The 27761-nt window shown below is 45.9% G+C and overlaps 2 protein-coding genes across 3 annotated transcripts; one reads left to right on the top strand and one right to left on the bottom strand.

Moving 5' to 3' along the window:
* Positions 1–3849: 3849 nt before the first annotated feature.
* NLRP10 (NLR family pyrin domain containing 10) lies at positions 3850–12026 on the bottom strand. 2 transcript variants are annotated; one of them, XM_066250870.1, is made up of 3 exons: positions 11965–12026; positions 7106–7415; positions 3850–5904 (listed from the first exon to the last, which is right to left on the bottom strand). In XM_066250870.1, the coding sequence occupies exons 2-3, from the start codon at positions 7398–7400 to the stop codon at positions 4247–4249; spliced, it is 1953 nt and encodes a 650-aa protein (XP_066106967.1). In that variant the 5' UTR covers positions 7401–7415; positions 11965–12026; the 3' UTR covers positions 3850–4246. The 2 variants fall into 2 exon arrangements, with proteins under 2 accessions (XP_066106967.1, XP_066106968.1); XM_066250871.1 differs by lacking the exon at positions 11965–12026 and adding an exon at positions 10403–10735.
* A 6540-nt stretch (positions 12027–18566) lies between these two features.
* On the top strand, positions 18567–26204 carry EIF3F (eukaryotic translation initiation factor 3 subunit F). The gene is made up of 8 exons (XM_066250872.1): positions 18567–18980; positions 22250–22320; positions 22550–22629; positions 23386–23523; positions 24520–24611; positions 25046–25182; positions 25317–25430; positions 25983–26204. Exons 1-8 carry the CDS (start codon positions 18593–18595, stop codon positions 26058–26060), a joined length of 1098 nt encoding a protein of 365 aa, XP_066106969.1. The 5' UTR covers positions 18567–18592; the 3' UTR covers positions 26061–26204.
* Positions 26205–27761: the final 1557 nt, after the last annotated feature.

The following is a 27761-nucleotide window of genomic DNA, read 5'->3' on the forward strand; positions in this document are numbered from 1 at the left end:
CCCAAACACAGAGAAAGTGCTGTGGCATGCCGAGTGCAAACACGTCTGGCATTGGTAAGAAGGCTAGGTTAATCGCTGAGATCATTTTCTGTCATTCTATTTACATCTTCATAGCTTGGGAAACAGAACTGAATTGGCTACACAGTGTGCCTTATTGTCTGAATGTTTTTCTTGCAACTGGAAGGGTGCCTAGAGCAACTGGCCCAGAAACCTACCTCCCCACCTTGCCACCCACCCCATCCATTATCAGCTTATCCTGTCATAGGAGACTTCCAGCACGAAAGCCCTAAGGGCTCGTAAGTGCTTGACCCTGCCATAGTGGTGCTGTGATCCACAGAGAGAGAAAACCCCGTGACCCAAGGAAAAGACTCAGGGAGGGAAGAAAGCATTAGTCAAGTTCTTTAAGCTGAGGCAGCGAGGACGACTGTCTTGCCAGTAACACGGAGATTCTTGTTGCTGCGCCAAAAAGATGTTACCGATGAAACAATGAGACCTCGATTCTCGTCTTGCTTGAGAGAAAAAATTCAGTTAAGGGACAAAGTACAGCAAGTAAAGCAAGGATTTATTGGCCATGCAGGAATACACTCAGCAAGTTCTGAGCCAGCAACTCACTGGCAAGAATGAATGTGGCTTTCGCTTCCTGGACTTTCACATTCATGTTTTTTTCTTTCTTTATTTTTTTTATCCCAGCTTCTCTCTCTCATTTATCTGTCTTCATTGTACTCTTATGTGGCTGTATCAGGGAACTTGCAACCACTAGTCTGAGTGTGGTGAGGCCTGTTCCAGTCTAAAGACTCATCTAGACCAGGGGTAGTCAACCTTTTTATACTTACTGCCCACTTTTGTATCTCTGTTAGTAGTAAAATTTTCTAACCGCCCACCAGTTCCACAGTAATGGTGATTTATAAAGTAGGGAAGTAACTTTACTTTATAAAATTTATAAAGCAGAGGTACAGCAAGTTAATAATAAGCATATAATAATATAATAATTACTTACCAAGTATTTTATGTTGGATTTTCGCTAAGTTTGGCAGAATAAATCTTTATAAAACAACTTACTATAGTCAAATCTATCTTTTTATTTATACTTTGGTTGCTCCACTACCGCCCACCATGAAAGCTGGAACTCCCACTAGTGGACGGTAGGGACCAGGTTGACTACCACTGCTCTGAACCCTGCAGGTGTGCAGGAATGCATGGGAGCAATTCATCCCTTCCGCCCTTTACCTGTCCTGGTTTAGGTCTAACTAGCTACCTAACCTAACACAACCAGTTTCTGCCTGTACCTTGGGTCCAATGAGCTTAATTCCCATTTTCTCCACATCTGTTTACATCCCAATGTAACAGAGACATACTAAAAGCAGCAAGAAGGCAGAATTGGGTGACTTTTCTCTGCAAGTGACAAGCCACTTCCCATACATCCGACTTGCTGCATTTTCTGCCCGTCACTCCTTGTCTGTTTGGTAACCATGTTCCAGGTTTCACTGGACAGTATAGGTAAGTGTCACGTGTAGCACACTGACCCAATCTCAAAGTTGCCACAGATTTGCTAACATAAATTCAGTCTTTTTCTGGCAACCCTTCCCCAAATATTTCCAAGAATACTCACATCTTTCATCTGTAACAGGAACCCCGCCAGTCTGTGAATGCTACCAAAGGCCACTTTCCTTTTAAAAGTCCCAGGGAAGACAGGAGAGTCGGGGAGACTTTCAGGAGTAACTGAAGCTAGAGCAGCTGGTGGCTTAACTCGTGCAGCTCACAGCTGTGGCCCCCTCCATCCTCCCCCAGTCAGGGTTGCCAGATTGAGCGAATAAAAACACAAGACTCCCTGGTAAATTTAAATTTCAGATTAAAAAAAAACACAAGTAATTTTAATATAAGTATGTCTCATGCAAAAATATTAGTGTTTATCTGAAATTTAAATGTAAGTGGGCATCTTGTATGTATTTTGTCCACTACCCTACTCCACCGGCCACTCTTAAACCCCACTTTCAGAAGGGGTTCCCACAGCTATTCCCTCGGGACAGTGCTCCTTCCTTTTGACCACAAACTTCTCTTTCCCGTGGTTCATACCTCCCGCCCTTCGGAAGGAGGCTGTTAGGAAAGGCCCAGACCCCCGCTGCTCCTGGAATTGCTACGTTCTCTGACCACCAGGCTCTGTAGCCTGGTTGAGCCCATCCTTCCAGACTTCTACATGAGGTGGAGGGGTTCACTGTCTCTCCCTTTCACCCAGCCCCCCCCCAGGGAACCCCAATCCATCAGACACACTGTGTCTATGTATCTATCTGTGTGACATGTTATTATTTTTTCTGCTCAAAACCCTCTCCTATTCCACACGTTTCTGAAGGTGCTGATCCTTTCTTATTCAGCGTAGGGATGTGGCAAAGTGGCCTAGGCTATGAAACTCAGGTCCAGATAATCAGAGAAGTTCACCTTCCAGACCACAGGCATCGTTTGAGGGTTGGCACATACCCCAGGTCAGGGCGGAACCCACCCACAGTGTCCCTGAACAGCTATCAGTGAAGACTATTCTCTTCCTTTGGGATTACTGACTGTAACGATGATTTAAATTGAAGTCCCTGTGCCCATCTTCTCTGACACATAAAGGTTACTTTCTGAAATAAGAGCCAAAGGAAACTATAAAAACAACAGTGAAGAGAGAGAATGAAAGCCTTGATGATACTGTTAGGATGGGCAAGATGTACCTAAAACTGGAAGTCAGGGTTCTTTTTTTATTTAAATAAATACAATAAGTCATTTAATTTCTGCTAAAGCTAGTTTGAATTGAATGTGAATCCTATGTGAAATAACATGTCTAAACCTCAGTTAGATGTTAGAACTATATATATTTTTAAATATAGTTGCAGGAAAATCCAGTAACATGGCTGGACACCTGTTTATTATTCCCAAAGTCTCTATGACATTTAGGAGTTGGCCTGCTGAATGTCACCCACATTCTTTCACGGTTAACACAGCCTACCTAGCCCAGCTGGTGCCAACCAGCCTCTTCAGTAATCCAGTACAGGTTGTTTTTTAAATAAGTACATGCCCAGACATAATGTTTCCTAACATTCTACTTGTACTTGTAATCTATGTGTTAACAGGCTATGTAAATAATTATCAAATGTAGTGCCACTAAACTTCTTGTGAGAAGAAGAGTCAATAATACTTGTTGTCGTGGCATACCAAGTTGACCACTTAGGGCTGAGATCCCTTGGATTCAGAGGTCTGAGCACATCCAGCAGATTGCCAGAATTGCCATATGTGGAGTCAATTTATGAGGAGTTCTGACAGCAATCAAAGTGTGTGAGAAGCAAAGAGAAGCATCTGTAACTTCCTGTGGGGCACTGAGAGAGTCCAAGGCAGCATCAGCGCTCAGCCGCACTGGAGCCGGAAGCAAAGGCCGGGGTGGGAGACGGTCCGCGGTGCCTGCACGGAGTCTTTGGGGGCATCTACAAACCCCAGAGATAAATGGGGCTCCTGACTGAACTTCAGTTTCCTCGCCTATGAAATGAAGGTTTGGGAACAGACCACACCTACGTCTACAATTCCTTTCCTTCTTCTTCTTTTCTAAACAGAGGGGACTGAAGCAGAAAAAGAGGTAATAAGTTAGTGCTTGGAAATGACTGGTCTTTTTAAAAATAAAAAATAAGAAGTTAATTCATGGTACAGGAATAGGCAACAGTGGCATGTCATTAGCACAGAGATAAGTGAAGTCACAGTAGAGCTTCTAAGACCAAAGATCTGTGACAAGCCATAGCTCATTTTTAACATGGAAATTCTAGAAGTTTCTAGAAAGACAAGGAAATACTATTTATTTAAGCAACAACTGATCGCAATCCATTATATCACAGTACAATATTTCCTTTAAATGTTGTCAATGACATGCTTCACGTTATCCAATCTGATAGATTGAGCACAATCCACATTTTATTATATTAAGGACTTTATTGTTTAGGAAAGAGTCACATGTCAGACACATGTCAGACTCTATGGGAGAAGGGGGGCAGTGCTAAATAACTGAACGTGAGCCACTGTTGACAAATGTGGGTGTTTGTAAGGACTCATTCCACCTGGCTTTTCCCCACATCCTATCTTCCAAGTCTGCTGATCCTCCATCTACTATTCTTTCCTATTTGCTCCTCTGGCCTTCCTCTCCCTGTGCCCATTAATTGAGTCTACATGTCTCCATTCCATTCTTCTCTGTTTTCCCCGTCCTCCTGTCTCTCCACCCCACCATCCTCCTTCAGCTCTGCTCTCTCCTTTCTGTGCTTCCTGTCCCCTTGTCCCTAGTTCCTCTTTCCTTTGTCTTTTCCTTAGAAGCCTTCTTTTGAGTCCCTGCTCTACTACCTTTGTCCACAAGTGCACGTTTTTGCTCCTCTTCTTCTGTATCACTGAGGCTGGTTTTGACAGAAAATCTGCTTCTGTGGGCTTTCTTTTCATTTGAATGTTCCATCTTGAGCGAGACCTTGCTCAAGTGAACACTCCTGGCCAGGTTCTTTACTGTAGACTCGTACAGGGTGAATTCCAAATCCCAGGTCCTGTTATGCTTTATAGAGTTCATTTGTTCTTTGAAATTCTTCAGGTCCTGCCTTATTGAAGGGGCAATTTTGAAACAGAAATTTAGGTCAAAGTTCGAAGAGCTCTCTTTTCTCGATATGTCCAATAAAAACTGCATAGTAAGGGTCATCTCCCTGTTCCCTGTATGCCCCTTTTCTTCCAGCAGCCTGTTCATTTCCCTGAGGGACTCTCTCCCCAGCTGGCTCTGGTCCTCTTTCACCAGGTAGGACATGGCATGAAAAAATTCCTGGAAGCTAATGTGGCGGAAGCTGTAGAACTTCTTGGTGTCGAGTCCCTCTTGGTAATCATGACTGCTCAGGAAAGCAGCGAGGCTAGGCCCATCCAAGCTGTGCTTCCTGAGGTCAGCTTCTTCAAACAGGAACCGCTGGTGCTGGATCCCCTCAACTGCCAAGGCGCACAGGCCCCTCAGGACGCTGTCTCGGGTAAGCTCGGAGCAGCCCTCACTGTCGTTGGGCGGCAGGAAGGTGGAGACGTAGGCCATGAAGATGTCAGTGCCATTACTGGGAGTCTCTGAGAACTCTTCACCTCTCTCCATCTGCCGCTTCAGCCAGGAGCAGACCACCCAGCAAATACCCGGAACCTGACATGCTTGGTAGAGAACGTCATTTCCACGTACAAAGTCAATGGCCTTTTTGGCTTGCTCCTCATCTGTGAAATAGGAGCTGAAATACCTCTCTCTCTCGGTGTCAGAGAAGCCGAGGACATGGACGTGGCATGGGTGCTTCAGCAAGGACTGCAGGTTCCGCAGAGCCAGCGGCCGAGTGGTGATGAGGAGGGAGGACATGGGAAGTAGCTGTCTCCTGATGAGACGGCGCAGCATGTCCTCCGCGGGACTGGAGCCCAGCCTATTCAGCCTTGCCGCAAAGGGCCTCTGCAGCTCATCATAGCCATCCAGGATGAACAGGAGCCGCTCTGGCTGCCTCCGAATCTCTGTGAGAGGTGCTCTACTGTCCCCACAACACCAAATGAGGAGCTGGTCCAGGGTAGGCTCCGGCAGCAGGAGCACTTCTCTGCAGCTCACGTTAAAGACATAATCAAACTGGCCTGGGTATAGGACGCCTCTGGCCCAGTCCAGCACTATCTTCCTTGCCAGGGTTGTCTTTCCAGTCCCAGCGGAGCCCTGGAGCACCACCGTGGGGGGACCGTGGTCTGGCTTTTCCCCTGCATCAAACAGAGCCTCTACCGTGACAGAGCCCAGCTCCTGCTCGGGACTCTCTGAGCTGGGCTTGGCCACCAGGAGCAGCTGGACATAGCTGCAGCTAATCTGCTCTTCTTGCCTCTCCTCCAGGCTGCACACATGCTCTCGGTATATTTCTCTGTAATCTGAGCCAGATAGGAGGGGCATTAGGAGAAGAAATCGGAATAAAGGAAGACAAAATGGTCCTTAAACTCTGGACTCTGTTCTTTAGTCTCATCTTCTACTCTCTTTTAACTTGTATCTCCACGAAAGTTAGACTTCTGGCTTCATGGGGAGGGACCACTGTACATATATGTAGGAGTGTGTGCACAGGTGTGCAGATGCACTTGTGGTGTTCGCGTGCACATCTGTGTAAGTATGCAAGGTGTGTTTAGTGTGTGACTACCTGTGGGAAGGGAGTGAGGGCTTGTGTCCACATGTGCCGGTGGGAATGGGCTTATGGAAGCTTGGGTATTTTGTGCAGGGAAGGCATGTCAGTGTGTGTTTGTAGAATATATGTATGTGCAAAAGTCTCTCTGTCTGTGAAGAGTGTGCATGTGAAATGTCCTGGTTTTAACTGGTGAGAGTGGAGAGGACAAAGGAAAGGGAAGCTGCAGGAGGGTGAAGCATGGAGCCGGTTCTAGGTCAAGGTCAGGCCAGGCTACAGATACACCAGCTCCTGAGCAGGAGGCACAGCTGAGTCTATGGAACCTCCTATCTCCACGTCCCAGGAGCCCTCAGGCATGAAAGGGCCTGTGGAGGGGGCATGGGCACCACAGACACTTCCTTCTCTTCAGTGCCCCATGAGAAGAGATAGGAGGTCACATGGGCTCTATGCCCGCCCCACTCTCTAGGGCACCATCCATCCACCAGTTCCTTGAAAGAGCAAGGTGCAGGAGTGGGCTGTCCTCTCTGAGTCAGCCCGAGCCACCCTCCGGAAGAGCAGCAGGGAAGGTCTGACCCCCGGCCCTGTGCTGTTTTCTTCTAGTTAGTGGAAAGCCTTCACCAACACCATTCCCAATCTCTAAGCCCCTTTCTCCAGATTCCCCCTTTCCCTGGCACTACAACTGGAGATAAGGGTAGGGCATTGAGGCCATAAGGTACTCCAATCTTTCTATAAATAACTCCCCACCCTGGGCTCAGGCCCTTCACCCCACAGTTGTCAAGAGTCTTCAGCTGAAGGCCACTAGGACTACTAGGACCCTCAGGCACTGGGCTCCCAGGCAAGGGCATAGGGCAAGAGTGAAAGAAGGCATAAATTACAGGCCATGGGATTTTCAGAAATGTCATGTGGGAGGAGGAGACCCAGTGCCACCCTGACCTCCCCCTGTCCCCTGCTGTACTCACCATTTAGACAAATGTGGCTGAGCTGGTCCACAAGTTCTAAGAGGTGCATGACCCTCAGGACTTGGAGCACCACTCTCACAGCCTCTTGTACTCCAAACCTTAAAATCAGCTGATTCGCCAGGCCCACAGGACTAAGGCCCTCCAGCTCCCCTCGGGCCAGCCTGTGGCCTTCCAGCAGGGTTCTATCCTGTAAGTGGAACTTTAATATCTTGAAGCTATTTTCGTCCAGGTCACTCAAGGCCTGAAGCAATGCGTCCCTTGGGTTGCTGGCCAGCGCCATGGTGTGAAGCGTCATGTTCAGACCTGTGACCTGGAGAAGGGCGTGGGGGCGAGAAGAAAGGAGAGGTGCACGGCTGAGGGAAGAGCACACTGAAGGTGCTCAGTCTGCCCTGCTTTCTGGGTGCTTGGCAAGCCACTGAGTGTAGCTAGGAGGAGAGAGACACGCCAAGGGCCAAGAGAGGCGGGGATGGCGAGGAAAAGCCCCTGCTTGCCTCTTCCCTACTGTCTGTGTGACCAGTAGAAGTCAGGTATGTGGGCGTGTCGATGTTTATCTCTCTCTCTTTCTCCTCTCTCCCTCTTACACACGTTGTTTGTCAGGTCCTATGCCTCTTTAGATGTTTGGGTTAGGAAAATAATTATGTATTTCTGAGACTGCAGAGATATGGCAAAAAGGTTAAAAAAAAAAAAACACCCAACTATTATACTCTCTGTACTCATCAGCTCATTGGCCTCACACATCAGCCAGTTACTCATGGTCTCAGTAACACACAGATTTCAAAGCTGAAAGTCTTCCCATTCAGATTAGTAGACAAGTTCAAGTCATAATAAGAAACAGCCTCTTTGAGGGCTCACTTTGTGCTGAGGGATTAACATATGTTAGATTCAGGAAGTACTGATATTCTGGGGCTGCCAAGAGTGTAACTATTGAAGGAACAGGGAGTGCTGATATGGCCTCTATGAGGCTGAGAACAAAGAAGGTCAGAGACCCTTATCAGAAGTTTGTTTGAAATTCACCACTAAGCTAAAACTGGCCCCTGTTGCTATGCTGGCCCCTGTTGCTATGCTGCGTGCAACCTCCCTAGCCAATAGCTAAACTGCCACATCTGCTTCTGTATTATGCTTGCTCACCTAGGATATATAAGGACCTGGCTGTAAGCACCAGGCGCAGCTTCCGTTTGCAGCTCCTCGTGAGCACAGTGTCTCTGGACATCTTGGGAGTTCGCCCCTGTGCAGGTTAAACTGGCCAATAAAGTAACATCTAAACTCCTGAAAGTCTCCGACGTTTGTTCTTGTACCCGGTGGATGCAACACATACAGGGTGGGCAAAAGTTGTCTTATAGTTGTTTGTATGGGAAATAATATTATAGGCCCTAGCTGGTTTGCTCAGTGGATAGAACGTTGGCCTGGAGTATGGACGTCCCAGGTTCAATTCCTGGTCAGGATGCACAAGAGAAGTGACCATTTGTTTCTCTTCCCCTCTCTCTCCCCCTTCTCTCTTTTTTTCCCTCCTGCAGCCGCTGAGGAAAATAATTGGCAAAAAGGTTAAAAAAAAAAAAACACCCAACTATTATACTCTCTGTATAGGCGCTGAGAATGGGTTGGGTGGTCCCAGTGTCTCAGCCTCAGGTGCTAAAAATAGTTCAGTTGATTTGAGCATCAGCCCCAGAAGGGGGTTGCTGGGTGGATCTCAGTGAGGGTGAATGTGGGAGTTTGTCTCACTATCTCCCCTCCTCTCACTTAAAAAAATAATAGTAATAATAATTAATAAGTAACGATATAGGAATAAACTCTGTGTTTCATATACTCACAACTGTAAACCTCCTTTTGCCCCATCCTGTATACCATCCATTTTGATCATCACATAAACGTTCTTGGGAATCACTCCAGATGAGAAATTTGACAGTCAGAGAAAAACAGATTTTCAAAAGTTTCCAGAGCTAGACTGGTGGGCCCCAAGGCAGGGTTTAAATTCTGATCTGTGATGTGGGTAGATGGAGAGACAGAAAGAGATGAAATTACAAAGACCCAGTAGGCACAGAAACCAGGTGGCCAGGCTAAATGCTACCGAAAACTGGAGAGAAGTTTAGAGAAGAAAGCAGTAGAGAAAAGAGAGCAGGGCCTTGAATCGTATTTAACATCCAGAACTCAAATGTTGGCTGGTGGCAGTCTTCAGAAGAAGAAACTCAACAATGGGTAGAAAGCTCTCAGAGTTCAGAATGATCCCTGTGATCCAAAGCCAACAGGGAATCCACCTCAGTAGTGAGATGTCTGAGAGCGAGGCTAAAGGCATCTGGGAACGAGGAAAGTGGCTGAGTTTCAAATATCAGCATTTTGACTGCATACCAAAAGAAGAGAGAAACTTTTAGGAATCTGTTAGAATACAGGGACTTTGGCTGCATGTCATAGGGCACCTTGGAAACCAGGCCACTTGACAGGAACAAGTTACAATGAAGCCTCAGGCTCCCTTACAAATCTCTGCTGTTAGCGGAGCTAATTCAGGAAAGAACAAGAGAAGACAGCACTGGTGCCTGCCCAGATGTGCCCTCTAGGCGTTCGGTGTGTGTAGGTTGGGAGAACTGAGGTAGGTGACTCAGAGACGATGAGCTCCCTGCTGCAGGAGCCCGACAAGCAAGGTCCTGTGGACTGAACTGAAACGGATCCCTTTTCTGATTGGACAACTTCCCAAGCCAGGCCTGGTCCACTTGCTTAAACGCCCTAGTTCACCTCTGCTTGGTGAGGTTTGTATTAAAAGGCTGGGTGTCAGGATAGTGGCGAGTGTCCAGTGGATGCCTATTTTAAAGCTCAGTTCACAGGCACAGGCGCCATGCTCCACCCCCCATCACAGTGAACTGAATCAACTGGCCTGGCTACCACTGTGGGCATGCGCAACGGGTTTAACAAAAAAAGTCCATGTTTCATTCTTTTGTTCATGTGTACAACAATGCAGAAGCTAGAACTGACATTTTATGTAAAATTTTTCTATTTTTTGATTTTTAATAAACTTTGGAAATCAGAAAAAAGTAGATAAAGGCTGGGTGTGAATACCTAGACACGCACCCTCTGTAACCCACCGGACCCTAGCACACTGGGACCGACCCATGAAGAAGCACAAACACCCACACGGTCCGCCTGACTGTCAGTGGACGAGCACTGCTCACCGGAGAAGAACTTGACCTCATTCCTCCGTCTATTAAGGTCGAGAAACAAGGGAGGGGCCCGAGGGAGGAACGCTCTGTCTCCCACGGAAAATGAGTCCGGGAGACCCTCCCGCTCCCGCTCTGACACCCCAGCCCTTACCTACAGCCTGACTCCTGGCCAGGCGGGGGTAGTTTGACTTGAGAAACAGGGGAATTGGGGTGCTGTCACCATCACATCCTTAGCCACGACACCCTTTCTTTAAGTGTTGAAACCACTGGAGGGTGTGCTTCGCCAAAGACAAAAAGGAGGAAGACCGGAGCTTACTGAAACAGGAACCCAAACAAGGAGCAAAGTCCTAGAAGGTGGCTGGTCAGAAGCCCTGGACAGCAGGTGGCCCAGGAAGCCTGATGGAGCAAAATGGGTTCTCAGGCCCTTTCCAAGGAGAAAAGGGATTGACAGATGTACTGGTGCCGCTGGCCTCCAAAACCCCACTGAGAGGCTGTTACAAGGTGTGGGACTCGAACAGTAAACAGCAAGAACCTTAGACAAGAGAAAGCAAAACAAGGAAATGACTAGCTCTAGAAAAAAAAAAATCAAAGGCAAAACAAAAAAGGAAGCCAGAAGTTTACATAATAGTAAATTACAACACTCAGGTGTAAATAACATTTGCATAGAAATAACAATGTAACCGCTGCATATCAGAACTGATCTAATATAAGCATACTGCTAAGGCGCTGGTATAGGAAGTCAGTAGTAGATAATGCCTCAAACTGATGAATCGAAAGGTAGCAGGATACACGCCTTTAGAAGTGCAGAGATAGAAGAAGAGACAGCTTAAAAGCTAAAGTAGTTGCCCGGGAAGAAAGACTTGGGGTAGGGGAGGGGGAGGTGGGCCAGAGAACTACATTACTTGGAGCATAATCTTTTTTAATGCTAATTGGCTTTTTAAACCACGAGTTCGGGTCACTCTGATAAAATAAAAAATGACAAGGAAAGGATCAGTAGTAAAGAAGTGGAGCTCACAGGTGTAGTTGCGAAAAGAAAAAATATGTATGGAGGAATCTTTCACAAGAAGCTTGGCAGCAGAAGGAGGCAGCACGGACCTGAGGCAAAGTTGAGTCGGGACAAGGTTTAGTGTGTTGGGATGTGGGAGAGGGTGGCCAATGCTGGCAAATAAATAAATAGCATCCGACAGAAGGGTCAAGTTAGAAGTGCTGGAGAGCGAGAGAGAAGTACAGAGGAGAGAACTGGGAATGCGGATTGGGATAGCCTTTGGCAGGAGGATGGAGAACACCATACTTAGGAAACTTGAGAGAGGTTGTTTGGTCAACAAGGCAGGTGTGTAGGGTTTGTGGTCAGAAGGTGAAGATAGTCCTGTCTGATGGTCCCTGTATTCTCCCTAAAAGATGAGTAAGAGCATCCCCTAAGGGTGAGAAGGCTAGGAGAGGAGGGGAGGAGCTACGGGGTGACTGCTGGGAGCCTCTGGGGCATGGGGCATCTTTCCTCCCCTCCACGCCTCCCATCCCATTGCTCGGGGAGTTCTCTCAGACTCCAGGAGAATAGGCAGGAATTGTTATTGGTCTCTCCTCAAGCCTTAACCAAACTGAGGCTAGAGACAAACATTATAGCAAAGAGCCACGCTCAAGAGGCCAAGATGGAAAAACAGAGTGAGACACAGCCTTGTAGATCCTGTGCCAGAAGAGAGGAGTGAGGCCACTTACTATAGATGAAGGCTCTAAGGTCTGCCTCCTAGGTCTGGAGATCACTGGGGCCAGGAACCGAGAGTCACCTCTAAAGGAACTAGAAATGAGATGCAGAAGAACCAATTTTAATTGGAGGGTGGAGGCAGGAAATGAAATGAGACCTCCCCTCCCTTGTTAACCCTGGCCTGGCTGTGGGTGGAATTTACCAGTGGTACAATTGAGTTCCAAAAAGGGGAGGGATGGAGAAAAAAGAGACAGACCAGGGATGGAAGTATGCAGAAGTGATACAAAGAGGCACAAGAGGGAAATGAACAAACAAAACAAAGTCAGAGAGACAGATAGATGAAACTAACTTGATGGGTATGTCTCTCTCTCTGTCTCTCCCTCCACCTCCCTCCCTCCCTCTCTCACACACACACACATTTAAACACTCATTCTATAAATAGATTTGAGCCCCCCTGGATCCCTCAGTCAGCCATTGAAAAGCAAGCATCCTGGATGTATGCTATCCCTTGTCCTGACCAGTCAGCACCCCTGGGAAGACCATGTCAGTGATTTCTTTCCTGCCCATGAACTATGTGTCTGGAGAAAAATACAAAAGCTGACCAGATCCTTGAGGTCTCCAGGCTGCACTGGGTCCTCCCATAATTGACTGATCCATCAATGCCTTTGATGGCTCACTCTCTGCCCTTCTTCCAAATATGACCCATTGTCCCATGGCTGAGCCCACCCTTGCATTGCTGTTCTCAGGAGATCACTTTGCCTCCACTTCCCTGAGGAAAACATCATTTGACAGGAGCTCCTATAATGTCCCTTCTCTCTCCAACGTGTCTCTGATCCTTCACACATCCCTTTACCCTTACTTACCAAAGAGAAAAATCTCTAAGCCATCGATATAAAGACAAAGTTCTCAGTAATAAAGTGTCCACATCGAACTCAAATCAACATATGAGTAGGCAGTCCCAGGGTTCTGCAAGGTCATTTGAGGCAGCAACACCTCTTCACTGAGGGTGGTTCCTTTGGACTTCTCATCATGGAATGATCTCAGGACAGCAGCCAGGCTAAGGCAGACCCCCACCAGGCACCCAGAAGGGAGGGCACAGCCCAGGGCCACTTCTCCAGCATGTTCCTCATCCTGCCCAAGACCATCCCTCTCATCTAAGCTTTTCCATTCAGCTTCCCCTTCTGTCTTGTTTCATGAAATAGCTCCCCGTACTCGCATTTGTATATTCAGTCTTTCCCTGCCCTCTAGACCCTGACCCTTAGTTTAAAATATACTTAAGTCTCTTCTGGCCTAAATGGTCCCCCTCGCAATCCTGCTGTTCTCCCAGCTACTGACTTAAATGTCTCTTTTCCTTCCCAGTAACTTCCTTGAGAGAGTGGCCAGCACTCACTACTATCGATTCAAACTGACCATTCTTTTACACCTGAATTTTGGTTTCCATGTATATTCCTCACCCCCTAATTCCACTGACAGTGCTCTACTAGGATTGCTAAAGATGCAGACTCTCAATCCAAGAGTCACTTTTCAATCATTCTCTAATAGGATGTTCACCTGTGTTTGGGGGAATTTGAAAAATAATGTGTATTTACCTAGAGCACTGATTATGTAGGGGAGTAAGCTTATGTAGGAGTAATCATAGTAGAAAGCTCCGAGGAGAAAGCAGTTCTGGGGCATAAGAGTCAGGGCTATGGAGCCCAAACTCACTCAGCTAACTTGCCAGCTGGATGCTGGGACTTGACCTAATTAAGGGAGTTGATAGGTTTCCTGACAGGCAGATGTTATCACCCCCATTATAGCAAGAAGGAAAGTAGGGTTCAAAAAAAAGTTATAGATTATTCAAAGTTACACAGTGAGTTTGGATCAAAGCTCCTTTTATCACATAGTGAGAGTAATAGCTACCACTTAATAACTGCTGTATATCAGCATATATGCTACCAGCATAGCTTTACAGAGTATTATTTGTTTAACCTCTCCCAAAGTACAGACTAGAATCTCCACCTGACTGCACTACAATTCTGCTAGGATGTCTAATGGACATTTCAATGGTGATGTATCTAAAAATGATCTTTTTCCAAAAACCTACTTCACCTGTAGCTTTCACTGTTAAACAACTTCTTCATACTAGTTGCTCAGCACAAAAAATTTGGAGTCATCTTCTCTTTCACACATCACAATAATTTATCAGAAATCCTCTTGTTTCCACCCTCCAAATACACCTGAAATCTGCCCACTTCTACTACTTTGGTGCCAACTACTATCATCTCACTTAGATTACTTGGTATCTTCCTACCATGTTTCTCTGATCTTTCTCTCTCACCTGCCTCTCCCCCAGTCAGCAACACCCTTCCCCCCACCGTTATATTCTTAGCAAAGCAGCCAGAGTGATCCTTTTAAAATGGAGACAGATCATAACCGTTCCCTGCTCAAAACTCAGCAATGGTTCCCTATCTCACTCAGACTAAAAGTCAAAGTCCTTACCATGGCCTAGAAGTCTTTAACGATCTGCTTCCTGGCCCTTATTTAGAGATTCATCAACTGCTACTCCCTGCCTTGATCTTAACATCCCAGCCATCAAATAGCCCCCTCAAACACACCAGACCTGTCTTAACTTAAGGTCTTTGCACTAGCTGTCCCCTCTACCTGGAGCCTCTTCCTCCCCTCATCCCATGGCCACCTCCCTCTCCTTCTTCAAGTCCACTCAGATCTCACATTCTCATTGTGACCTACCCTAATTCTTCTCAACTCCTGATTCTCCCTTACTCTCTACAGGTTTTTCCTTTTTCCTTTTTCTTAGTTAGCAGTTACCACCTTCTAACACATTATATAATGTACTTATTTTTCACTTCCCTCTGGAACGTAAACTTTTCAGGGACAACAGTCTTTGTTTAGTTTGCTGATATGTCCCAAGCACCTCACAAAAAGCATTTGGCACATATTCAATTTGTTGAATAAATAAACCAATGAATTGATACCTTATGACGCTGTCAAAAACAAAGTCTTTTTTTTCTTTTTTTAACAGAGACAGAGAGAGAGTCAGAGAGAGGGATAGACAGGGATAGACAGACAGGAACGGAGAGATGAGAAGCATCAATCATTAGTTTTTCGTTGAGCATTGCAACACCTTAGTTGTTCATTGATTGCTTTCTCATATGTGCCTTGACCGTGGGCCTTCAGCAGACCGAGTAACCCCTTACTCGAGCCAGCGACCTTGGATCCAAGCTGGTGAGCTTTTGCTCAAACCAGATGAGCCCACGCTCAAACTGGCCACCTCAGGGTCTCGAACCTGGGTCCTCGGCATCCCAGTCTGACGCTCTATCCACTGCGCCACTGCCTGGTCAGGCAAAAAAAAACAAAGTCTTTTATAAGGCACTTTTTTAATATTAGAATTAAATTTATCATGGCTCCATAGTATAATTTGAAGTCAGGTAGTGTGATACCTCTGGCTTCATTCTTTTTTTTTTTTTTTGTATTTTTCTGAAGCTGGAAATGGGGAGAGACAGTCAGACAGACTCCCGCATGCGCCCGACCGGGATCCACCTGGCACGCCCATCAGGGGCGGGACGCTCTGCCCACCAGGGGCCGATGCTCTGCCCCGACCAGAGCCACTCTAGCGCCTGGGGCAGAGGCCAAGGAGACATCCCCAGCGCCCGGGCCATCTTTGCTCCAATGGAGCCTTGGCTGTGGGAGGGGAAGAGAGAGACAGAGAGGAAGGAGGGGGGGAGGGTGAAGAAGCAAATGGGCGCTTCTCCTATGTGCCCTGGCCGGGAATGGAGCCCAGGTCCCCCGCACGCCAGGCCGACGCTCTACCGCTGAGCCAACCGGCCAGGGCCCGGCTTCATTCTTTTTCCTCATTATTGCCTTTGCTATTCGGGGTTTCTTATGACTCCATATAAATATGGTCATTTTTTGTTCTATGTCTTTAAAAAAAAGACATTGGGATTTTGATGGGGACTGCATTAAATTTCTATATTGCTTTGGGTAATACAGTCATTTTAACTATATTGATTCATCTCATTCATGAACAGGGAATATTTTTCCATTTCAGTGTATCTTCTAAAATTTCTCTTAATAATACTTTGTAGTTTTCAGTATATAGGTCCTTCACATCCTTTGTTAGTTTACTCCTAGGTATTTTTGTTGTTGTTGTTGTTGCAATTGTAAAAGGAATTGTTTTTTTAAGTTTTTTTTTTTAAGTTTCATTGTTAGCATATAGAAAAGCAATAGACTTTTATATATTGGTTTTGTATCCTGCCACTTTACTGTGTTGGTTTATTGTTTCTAATAGTTTTTCAGTGGAGTCTTTGGAGTTTTCTATATATAGGATCATGTCATCTGCAAAAAGTGATACTTTTACTAGTTCTTTCCTGATATAGATGCCTTTTATTTATTTCTCTTGCCTGATTGCTCTGGCTAAGACTTCCAGGACTATGTTAAATAGAAATGGAGATAGTAGACAGCTTTGTCTTGTTCCTGATTTTAGAGGAAAAGCTTTCAGTTTTTTTTACCATTTAGTATGATATTGATGATGGTTTATCATATGTAGCCTTTATTATGTGGAGTTACTTTTAGTCTCTACCCATTCTGTTGAGTGTTTTAAACATAAATGGATGCTGTATTTTATTGAATGCCTTTTCTGCATCCATTGAAAGAATCATATGATATCTGTCCTTTGTTTTGTTGATGTGGTATATTACATCGATCAATTTACAGACAGTGAACCATTTCTGTATTCCTGGAATAAATCCCATTGATTGTGATGTATTATTTTTTTAATATATTGTTATATTTTATGGTATTGGCAGAAGAACAGACATACAGACCAGTGAAACAGAATTGAGAGCCCAGAAATAAAACCACATATATATGGACAAATAATCTTTGACAAAGTAGCCAAAAGTACACAATGGAGAAAAGAAAACCTCTTCAATAAATGGTGCTGAGAAAAATTGAAAAACCACATGCGAAAGAATGAAACTTGACTATACCTTGTCCCTATGCACAAAAATCAATTCAAAAATGGATCAAAGACCTAAATATAAGATCTGAAACAATAAATTACATAGATAAAAACATAGATACTAAACTTATGGACCTTGGCCATAAAGAATATTTTATGAATTTGACCCCAAAGGCAAGGGAACTAAAGACAAAAAGAAATGAATGAGACTATATTAAACTGAAAAGCTTCTGCACAGCAAAAGAAACTGACAAAAAAACCAAAAAGGCAGCTGACCAAATGGGAGATAATATTTGCAAGCAACACCTCTGACAGGGGGTTAATATCCAAAATACATATATGAAGAACTCACAAAGCTCAACAACAAACAAGAAAAAAATCCAATTAAAAAATGGGGAGAGGACCTGAACAGACACCTCGCTTATGAAGATATACAAACAGCAAACATATATGAAAACATGCTCATCTTTGCTAGTTATTAGAGAAATGCAAACCAAAACCACAATGAGATACTACCTCACACCTGTTAGATTGGCTTTTATCAATAAGACAGGTAATAACAAGTTTTGGAGAGGTTATGGAGAAAAAGGACTTCAGTCACTGCTGGTGGGAATGTAAACTGGTACCGCCATTATAGAAGATAGTATGGTGGCTCCTCAAAAAATTAAGAATAGAATTATCATATGACCCAGCAATCCCTCTACTGGGTATCTACCCCAAAAACTGGAAAATATCTGTATGCAAAGACAAATGCACCCTCATGTTCATTGCAGCATTATTCATGGTGGCCTAGACATGGAAACAACCAAAGTGCCACTCCATAGACGATTGGATAAAGATGTGGTACCTATATAAAGTGGAATACTACTCAGCCATAAGTAATGATTATATATTGCCATTTGTGACAACATGGATGGACCCTGACAACGTTTTACTATGTGGAATAAGTAAGTCAGAAGAAGCTAAGAATTATATGATTTCACACATATGTGGGATATAAAACCGAGATTCATAAACATAGATAAAAGTGAAGTGGGTACCAAAGGGAGGAGAGTAGGAGAAGGAGAGTAAAGAGGAACAAATATATGGCGACTGAAAATGATTTCACTTTGGGTGATGGGCATAGAACGCAATCAACAGTTCAAATGGTATAGAAATGTTTGCCTGAAACCTATGTACTCTAATTGATCAATGTCACCCCATTAAATTTAAGTTCTAAACAAAAGAAATCATATAGTCCTAAAAAATTAAATTTAACAGGGTGACATTCATCCATAGGAATGTGCACGGGGACAAGGTATAGTCAAGTTTCATTCTTTTGCATATGGCTTTCACAACACGTATAAAATACTTTTACTGGCCTTTATCCAAGTCTGAAAACAGAATTAAGACCTTTGCGCAGCCCTCTGCCTCCATCTAGCGGCAACTACTGAGACTGGGTTAATCTGACTTCCAGCGCGGTCCCAAGTTTGCCCAGAACTATTAAACTCCACTCTCACTGAGTGCGCACCGGACAGAGATCAAAGAGCACAAGCTCAGAGCAGGAAATTGGCCTGCGGTGAGAAGCATCATCAGTAACCAATAGGAATAAAGATCTCGTTCACGCGGCGCGTCTTCAGCCTATCGTGCTGTTCATGTTGGTCAGCTGGCTCCTTTCCGCTCCACGCTCCTACTCTTTCGACAAGATGGCCACACCGGTGGTACCGGCGAGTGCTCCTCTGGCCGCTCCAGCCCCTGCTGCGGCCCCAGCCTCAGCTCTGGACGCGGCCCCGACCTCAGCTCCAGTTCTGGCGCCAGTCCCAGCGCCGCTTCCAGTTCCCACTCCCGCGCCGGCCGCCTCCCCAGACTCGGCGGCGGCGGCGGCGGCGGCTGCGCCCACAGCCCCGGGCCAGCCCCCGACCTCAGCACCGGCCCCAGCGCAGACCCCGGCGCAGGCGCTGGTGGGTCCTGCTCTGCCAGGCCCCTTCCCCGGCGGCCGTGTGGTCCGGCTGCACCCGGTCATTTTGGCCTCCATCGTGGACAGCTACGAGCGCCGCAACGAGGGTGCTGCCCGCGTTATCGGGACTCTGCTGGGTGAGCGGGCAGGGAAAATTGGTGTTCTCTCCTTCCTCCCCCATTCCTCTTATCCTGCTCCCCTTTCTTCCCACCCCGGTGGGCCTCACCTATGTCTCCACTCCACCTTCCTGCTGCCACTTACCTTCCAAAGGAACTTGAACTTTACGGCTGTCATTTTTGGGCAACGTAAGATATATAAGGAGTAGTTATATATTAAGTAAAGGTCGTGTGCCGCGTAACTTACATTTTAATCTTTCCAGCAGCGTTTCACATCAAGTATAGCTGGTCCCAGCCTATTAAAATGAGATAGAAGGCCGACCTGGAAGTCAAAAATCCTTGACTACCTAAGCCCTGTGACCACGTTTCCACTTCTTATCTGCTGACTAAATGTCTGTATTTTCCAAGTATTTACAAAGTTCCTATCCTGTTGGCAAAGGAGACCTCGTTAAAAGACTTCCCTCTCTACAAGTAAGCCGGTTTGGCAGGGACCCATTTAGGGTTTCAGTAGTAATCTGCGTTGCTAATGCATAAACCTGATGCCCATCCTGAAGACCCAGTTCCCCCAGAGCTGTCTCTGGTTCTCCGTTTGGATACAAACAGTTGTATTGTCTGTCGGTAATACTGCTTAACCTTCATGTCGGAGAATAAACTTTTCCCTTCCCATGTTCCAAATTAAAGAAATAGATATTTTACATTAAAATAATTTGTAAAAGGAGCAATGAAGAAGAATCACTGATAATATATCCCTTTTTCTGGGGACTGCTGGTTTCATCAAATTCTTTTCCACTCCATCTTATCGTGGTCACAAATTCCAGACGCCTTTGTGAACCCACTCCAATTGCATGCAGCCTTTCTCTTTTTCTCTCTGGAGCTTGTAATGGTGCTGCAGTAGAAGACAGTTGGCGTATTGCAAAGAGAACATGATTTGTAGGCAGATTCCACCAAATATTAGCCATGTGCCTTGGGACAGATTACCCAAAATCTCGTTCCTTCAGGAGCTACTTTAGATCTAGTCTCTGTGAGAACTAAATTATTACAGAAAGCATCTCACCACTGGCTCCATTGGGTACAGCTCAGCTGTTGGTTGCCCTTCTCCACCACATCTGGCCTGTACCACCCCTAAAACACACACATGCACTCTCTCTCTGTTTGTTTTTTGATAGGGTAGCACTTTACAGAGATTTCAATTAATACATTATCTTCCATGCATTGCCATGATTTTTCTCAAACCAGTCCTTTGCATTCTCTTTGCCACACGTACCCTTTCTACTCTACCTTTGTTTTTTCTTTAAGTTCCACTCATCTTCCAGGCTCCCAGTAAAAGTGTTCAGTATCAGTCCTTTATCCCAAACTTCCACTCTCATCCCCATTCTTATCCTCCCAAAACATGGTAGCATGCTGTGACTGCTCTGCTTTGAGATTATAATAAATAGTTATCATATCACTAACTTGGCACTCAATAAATACTCTTGCAGCTGCACTGTCAAATTTTCCAAATTCAAGCTATTTAACTAAAGAATTAATCTCTACCCAACATTTATGTTAAGTGCCTCACCTATTACAGTGACTCTAGTTAGACCAGCTGTAATCTAGCTCTTGAGGTCCTCTTCCAGACAGGCATCTGGTACAGTGAGGGATGTTCTAAAGCACTGGTAGTCAACCTGGTCCCTACCGCCCACTAGTGGGTGTTCCAGCTTTCATGGTGGGCGGTAGCAGAGCAACCGAAGTATAAATAAAAGGATAGATTTAACTATAGTAAGTTTTATAAAGATTTATTCTGCCAAACCACAAAAATCCAACATAAAGTACTTGGTAAGTAATTATTATATGCTTTAACTTGCTGTAACTCTGCTTAATAAATTTTATAAAGTAAAGTTACTTCTCTACTTTATAAATCACCATTACTGTGAAACCAGTGGGTGGTTAGAAAATTTTACTACTAACAGATACAAAAGTGGGTGGTGGTAGGTATAAAAAGGTTGACTACCCCTGTGGAAGCATCTACTGAAGAATAAAGCATGAGTTCTTGCTAAAAACTTAAAAATGTTTCCTGGTCAGACATTAATTTATGAATCATTTCATTTGGTTAAATGAAGTCATCAGTGGTTTTTATGCATAATAAAATTGTTGGGCACTTAGAATTTAAAGCTTGATAAAATGAGCTCTGCTCTCACCTTAAATTGAAGATGAAGACATATTCTTGTATACAAGCAGTTAGAATACTCTGTGGCAAATGCTTTAGTAGAAAGGTGTCCTGGTGGTATAGAGGTATGGAAGATAATTATTTCAAAAGCTTGAAGTAATCAAGTGTTTTGGATGCCAATGAGGAGTAAATAAAGAATATATATCCATTGGGTTTGGGGACTTAGTTTCAGCTAAGGAGCCAGAAACCATAGTGAAGTGGAATTAGACCAACTGGTATAGGCAACATTATGGCCGATGGTAGAGAAGGACTCAAAGTGTCAAGATGGGAGTAGGAAGAAACAGAGCAGTCAAGAGATTAGCAGTCTTGAGGAGGTCAAGAAACAAATGTGTGCAGTGGGAATAAAGTGAACAGAAGTGAATAGAAGTTTGTAGTAAAAGACTTGACATTGGTGTTGAAGGTTCACAGGTAGAGTTAAGGTTATGACTGTGGGACCAGATGGCCAAAGAGAGGTACAGGTGAAGCTCCCTAAACTGTTCTCTGAGCCTTGGCTACTGTATGGATGGTCTGTGTAGACATAATAAAAATCTTCCAGCCTCTCTGTAGATTAAGTATAGAGGGAAAGTCTAGAGCAGTGGTAGTCAACCTGGTCCCTACCATACACTAGTGGGTGTTCCAGCTTTCATGGTGGGCAGTAGTGGAGCAACCAAAGTATAAATAAAAAGATAGATTTAACTATAGTAAGTTGTTTTATAAAGATTTATTCTGCCAAACTTAGCGAAAATCCGACATAAAGTACTTGGTAAGTAATTATTATTATATGCTTTAACTTGCTGTAATTCTGCTTTATAAATTTTATAAAGTTACTTCCCTACTTTATAAATCACCATTACTTTGGAACTGGTGGGCAGTTAGAAAATTTTATTACTAACAGAGATACAGAAGTGGAGTATAAAAAGGTTGACTATCCCTGGTCTAGAGGCTGAAAAATTCTAGTTTCATTGATGCACGTGACTGAACTTGGAGCTAATAATTTCAGGTTTGTATCCATTGGCTTTGACTCTGAAAACCTGAAAGCTTTTGAGAAGTGGAGGCTGTGAGCAGCCTTTGAGTTACATGACATGTGGACAATCCTCCCTCACAGGAACCGTTGACAAGCACTCAGTGGAAGTCACCAACTGCTTTTCAGTGCCGCACAATGAGTCCGAGGACGAGGTGAGTGGGGATTGGAGCTGCCCCTGCCGTCTGTGGCTGTTCTTCTGCTAGGCTCCCCCTCGGGCCTCCCCCACACAGTGGGCTGTGCTCATAGCTACAGCTCCTATCGTTCAAAGGGCTTCTTTCCATTGGACATACTTCATGGGCCTCTTCTGTCCGGTGGGTGCTTCTTCTTTTTACCTACTTTTTCTGTGGACTTCTGGCTTGTGAGCTTCCTTTCCCTCCTTAGGTGGCTGTTGACATGGAGTTTGCTAAGAACATGTATGAATTGCACAAGAAAGTCTCTCCAAATGAACTCATTCTGGGCTGGTAAGTTGGGGTGTGGAGAGGATTGGAAAGCCTCTGGATGGTTGCCACGGCCTTTGCCACCAGACCAGATATTTTATTCCCTCTTCAGGAGACAGAGAACTGAAGGTCTGGCACCTCAGGGAGCTCTGAATTCAGTGTGTTTTGTTAGCAATTCTGATACTTTGAGGCCAAAAATATTTATTTTCAATTGCAGCTTTTACTAAACAAATCTTTTTTGTCTTGTTGATGACTTGGAATTTTTTAAGAACTCTTAAGTCAGCTTTTGATTTGACATAATAGAGCAGGGGTCGGGGACCTGTGGCTCGCGAGCCAGATGTGGCTCTTTTGATGGCTGCATCTGGCTCCCAGACAAATCTTTAATAAAAATATAATGTTAAAATATAAAACATTCTCATGCATTACAATCCATTCATTTCCTACTGCTCATGTTCATGGTTGCAGGTGGCTGGAGCCAATCACAGCTGTCCTCTGGGACAACACCAAATTTTTATTGGATAATACATAACATACATGGGTCGTCATATGGCTGTCAGGGAATTACATTTTAAAATATGTGGCGTTCATGGCTCTCTCAGCTAAAAAGGTTCCCGACCCCTGTAATAGAGTTTCCATTGTGTTTATTGTTTTAGTATTTGGAGTGTCACTTGGTGTCACTAGCATGGGGCTGTCACATACCTAGAGACATCCTTGCCGCTGTCGTGCCTGGCGTTGATATCACATGTAATCATGAGTTCACAGCGAGGTTCTGTTCTCCAGGTACGCTACCGGCCACGACATCACAGAGCACTCGGTGCTGATCCATGAGTACTACAGCCGGGAGGCCCCCAGCCCCATCCACCTCACTGTGGACACGGGCCTCCAGAACGGGCGCATGAGCATCAAGGCTTACGTCAGGTGAGCAGGGAGCAGGGCCTGGGCTACAGGAGCACAAGAGGCTGTCTCGTTCACACCACGGCTAGATGGCACCCGGCCTCCCCCCCAGGCAGGTGCAACTCCCTGCCTCCTCAGGAAGCCTGTTTCTCACTCAACAGTTAGCATTAGAAAGGTTGTATTTTCTCTGAGACAGAATCTGTTATAGGAATTTCTACTTACTGATCTTAGGTGTACCTCAGGTTTCTATTCACTGCTCTTAACTAGTTTCAAAAGTCAGCCCTTTAGGAATCTGAGCAAAGCTGTCATGTTGTTCGGGTCGTTTTTTCTGGAAGAGAACTGCACAGTTGCTAGCCGATCCTCACGTGGTGTTTTGGTCATGATCCTTCACCATGTTCCTGCTTTTCTGAGTTATGCTTGGTAGCTTCTCCTTATCCCTAGACCTGAGCACAGGACTCAGGATGGTACAGGTTAAAGAATGGCTGTCCTTATTTTGACACATCTGTTAACCCAGGATTGAGTACAGTAGATGTAACATCACAGACATGGCGGAGGCACTGGAAGAGCTAGTTGATGGGGGCGTTGGGAAAGACAGGTAGTGGCATGCAGAAGGAGGGGCTACTCGACGGGGAGGGCTTCTATTTTCTGTTTAGAATGAAGGCACGTAGTCCCAGAGAAGTCCTGGCTCTTCCTCCTTTGGGGGCGATGTCTGGGCAGCCAGCTCCCCGGGGAAGTCCAGTGTTCCGTCTTTTCCACTGAGATGGCAGTGTGAAGTCACCCTCGGATGGGACGGGGCCAGGTCTAAAGCTGAGTCCCCTCCCATAGGCCAAGGGCCGGGTGTGTGGAATGAGCTAAGGGAAGAAAGTGACTTGCTCCTGTGAGACCTCTGGGGTTCAGACCTTGTGCCAGAACCTTAGAAGCCATACTATCGGTATGTCTGCTTTCCTGGTAGGAAAAGACTGGACTAGACCCCGAAACCCTGTCAAAGCCGTCTGCTTACCTTGACTTCTCTCTCCGCAGCACTTTAATGGGTGTCCCTGGGAGGACCATGGGGGTGATGTTCACACCTCTGACCGTGAAGTATGCGTATTATGACACCGAACGCATTGGAGGTGAGTAGCCTTCCGTGCCCTCTTTCAGGGTCTTTGGCGTTTTTCACAGGGGGGGTTGCTGCTCTCGAACAAGGATGGAGGGCCTTGGGTGGGTTAAAGAAGAACCACTGATCTAAGGTTTGTGATGACTAGGAGTCACAGTCATTCTCCTACATAAATGGGACTCAAGGAATTATGTGTGAAATTGTAGAGGTGGGAAATTATCAGTACTAGAGGCTATACAGCACTCAGACCAAAACCAGTGATTAGCATACTGGGTGCAGGAGCTGAGTTCTGTCTGGAAGAAACGCTGACAAGGGCAGAGCAAGGGAGTCTGGGAAAGTTGACCAAGTCCAAAGAAAGGTAGGAGAATTAGCCGGAAGGTCAGCAGTTGTCTCCTTCCTGATGCAGTCACTGAGTCTGTGTTTCTTCATCCTCACTACCCAATCCCACAGTTGATCTGATCATGAAGACCTGTTTTAGCCCCAGCCGGGTGATTGGACTCTCAAGTGACTTACAGCAAGTCGCAGGGGCTTCGGCTCGTATCCAGGACGCCCTGAGCACAGTGTTGCAGTATGCGGAGGACGTGCTGGTGAGGAGGGGCAGGAAAAGGAAGGAGGAGGGCCTAGGTCTCCACTCCTACATCACAGAGAGAGGCTGCAGAAATGACCGGCCTCAGTAGTGAGCCTTAAGTGGGCCTCATTCAGTCTTTGTTTTGGTGCTCAGTCTGGAAAGGTGTCAGCTGACAATACTGTGGGCCGTTTCCTGATGAGTCTGGTTAACCAAGTACCCAAGATTGTTCCCGATGACTTCGAGACCATGCTCAACAGCAACATCAATGTGAGTGCCATTTCTGGGCTTCTGGAGCCTGCGTCTCCCCTACCTCCGCAGATGTGAAGGGAATTGGAGAGATGGCCTGGTGGGGAACAGAGGAGACAGGGCTTCATCCTTTCCCCCCTTGTCTTCCAGTTGGGAGGAAGGAAGAGCGAGATAGTACACATGTTGGAAGACCTCTTTCTTCTTCCTTGATTCCATTGGCTCAAATACTGCTGACACTGTGACTTGTTATCTAGATTCATGACTGAAACAAATGCTCAAATTCAGAGGTTAATGAAAATGCAATTTCTTACTTTCCCCATCTGAGTTCAGACACCCCCCACCCCATAATTTTACCCATGGACCTCAACTCAGGCAGCCCTAGTCTGTAAGTTATCAGTAGAGATGAGCAAGTGTTCTTCAGCATTTTCCTCCTGTCTTCTTCCTTCAGGTCTTACACTTAGTCTCTCCCACCTGTCTCGTATCCATGACTGTCCTTGCACCCACCGTCCATCACAGAGCTTTCTGCTCCCTTCCACCCAGCTCCTCACTCAACGTCGCTTCCCTCTCTTCCAGGACCTGCTGATGGTGACCTACCTGGCCAATCTCACCCAGTCGCAGATTGCCCTCAATGAGAAGCTTGTGAACCTGTGAGCGGGCCCAGGCAGCACTCCTTCCCCTCAGCCCCGACTCGAGGACTCGGGACGGAGTGAGTGAAAATGGCTGCTGTGTGAGTCACACGGAGTGAGTCAGCTGCTTGTGACTCTCAATAAACATAGCCTATCTTTTGTAAATGAAGTCCATGTTATGTGAGTTTACTGCTGGGCAGAAGGGAGAAAAGTGTTCTAGAGCTCGTGCCGAAACCAGGAAGCGAGTACTCTGGGTGACGTCAGCTGTGAGTTTGGCACGTCTTGTCCTCAGTAGTTGCACCCACAGCCCAAGCCACTTGAGCTTCACCTGGCTCCAGACCGACAGCCGTAGAGTACTGGTTTACGTGGGCACTGTCCCCCACTCTCTTCATGGTCAGAGCAGACTGGACCTCCGTAGGAGCCTCTGTTGTCACCTGTTTCTCTTAGCATCTTATAAGGATGGCAGTAGAAATGGTTGCCTTGTGCATGGCTTGAGGTACCTAGAGAATGTGTGAGTGAGAGGAACGAGAAGGGGGTGGGTGCAGGTCTCAGTCCTGGGCCATGAGTCCTGGTAGAAGGACTGCCTTCTCCGTGGTGAGAATTCAGTGTCTTGGTGAACAAACTATAGCTCTTCAGGTAGCCTGACTCGAGCTCCATCCCTAACACTCCAGCCTGGGCTCTCCACTTGCTCTGCCCTCTGCTGGACTCTCTGCCCCTTTAGGCGGTTTCCTACTACCACCCTTTAGATTTAGTCCAAATGCTGCCCCCTCTTGGAAGGTGCTCCTGTATACCGTGACATGACACCATGGTATTCTCTTATGTTAGCATTTTTCTCACTGTTTTGAACTTGTTTGTTTATCCCCTATTAAAGCACAAGTTCTGTTAGGGCAAAATAAATGTACTGCGGACTGTTATATTCTTAGGTCCCAGAGCTGACCCAGTCATGGTACAGGTTCTTCTTTTTTTTGTTTTTCTTTAAGTGAGAAGGGGTGAGGCAGAGAGACGGACTCCCACATGCACTCAGACTGAGATCCACTCAGCAAGCCCTCTACCGGGCGATGCTCTGCCCATCTGGAACCGTTGCTCCATTGCTCAGCAGCTGAGCTATTTTAGGGCCTGAGGTGAGGCCATGGAGCCATCCTCAGCACCTGGGGCCAACTTGCTTCAACTGAGCCATGGCAGGGGTGGAGAAACAGATGGGCGCTTCTCCTGTGTGCCCTGACCAGGAGTCTAACCCGCGACATCCACATGTCATGCCAACGCTCTACCACTGAGCCAACCGGCCAGGGCCAGGACAGGTTCTGAATAAATATTTGTCACATGAACAAATGAATGGGTGGCTTGCAGGATAATTACCACAAGGCACAACGGACATGACAGATTCATTAGGAGTCATCGGGATCTTTTGGAAAGGGGGAGGGAAGGAGCACACCAGACATTGTTTTACTCATTTATTCTACAGATATTTAGTGATGCTTAGTGTGCATCAGACATAGTGGTGGGTCCTGGGGACATAGAAGTAGATGAACCATTTTCCCTGCCCTCTGTGGGTCGCAGCGCTATGGGGTAGACGCACAAAAATAAACAATTATGACAAAATATGTAGAATGATTGCTACGCACGATAGGAACAAGGCTTGGAAAGACAGTACAGGACATGCTTAAGTCTGCCTGCGGGTCAGAAGGGGATTCAGTCTTGAAAGACATTGGAATTGACTGGGCACAAA

This window comes from Saccopteryx bilineata, chromosome 1 (genome assembly GCF_036850765.1).
Source record: "Saccopteryx bilineata isolate mSacBil1 chromosome 1, mSacBil1_pri_phased_curated, whole genome shotgun sequence".
Lineage (NCBI taxonomy): Eukaryota > Metazoa > Chordata > Mammalia > Chiroptera > Emballonuridae > Saccopteryx > Saccopteryx bilineata.

What these genes read in the sequence shown, in the direction of transcription:
- EIF3F (XM_066250872.1), top strand. Translation starts at nt 18,593, where the DNA reads ATGGCCACACCGGTGGTACCGGCGAGTGCTCCTCTGGCCGCTCCAGCC. An exon ending in AGCATCAAGGCTTACGTCAG is followed by an intron (nt 23,524 to 24,519) that starts GTGAGCAGGGAG and finishes CTCTCTCCGCAG; the next exon opens with CACTTTAATGGGTGTCCCTG. An exon ending in AGTATGCGGAGGACGTGCTG is followed by an intron (nt 25,183 to 25,316) that starts GTGAGGAGGGGC and finishes TTTGGTGCTCAG; the next exon opens with TCTGGAAAGGTGTCAGCTGA.
- NLRP10 (XM_066250870.1), bottom strand. Translation starts at nt 7,400, where the DNA reads ATGACGCTTCACACCATGGCGCTGGCCAGCAACCCAAGGGACGCATTG. An exon ending in CAGCCACATTTGTCTAAATG is followed by an intron (nt 5,905 to 7,105) that starts GTGAGTACAGCA and finishes TATCTGGCTCAG; the next exon opens with ATTACAGAGAAATATACCGA.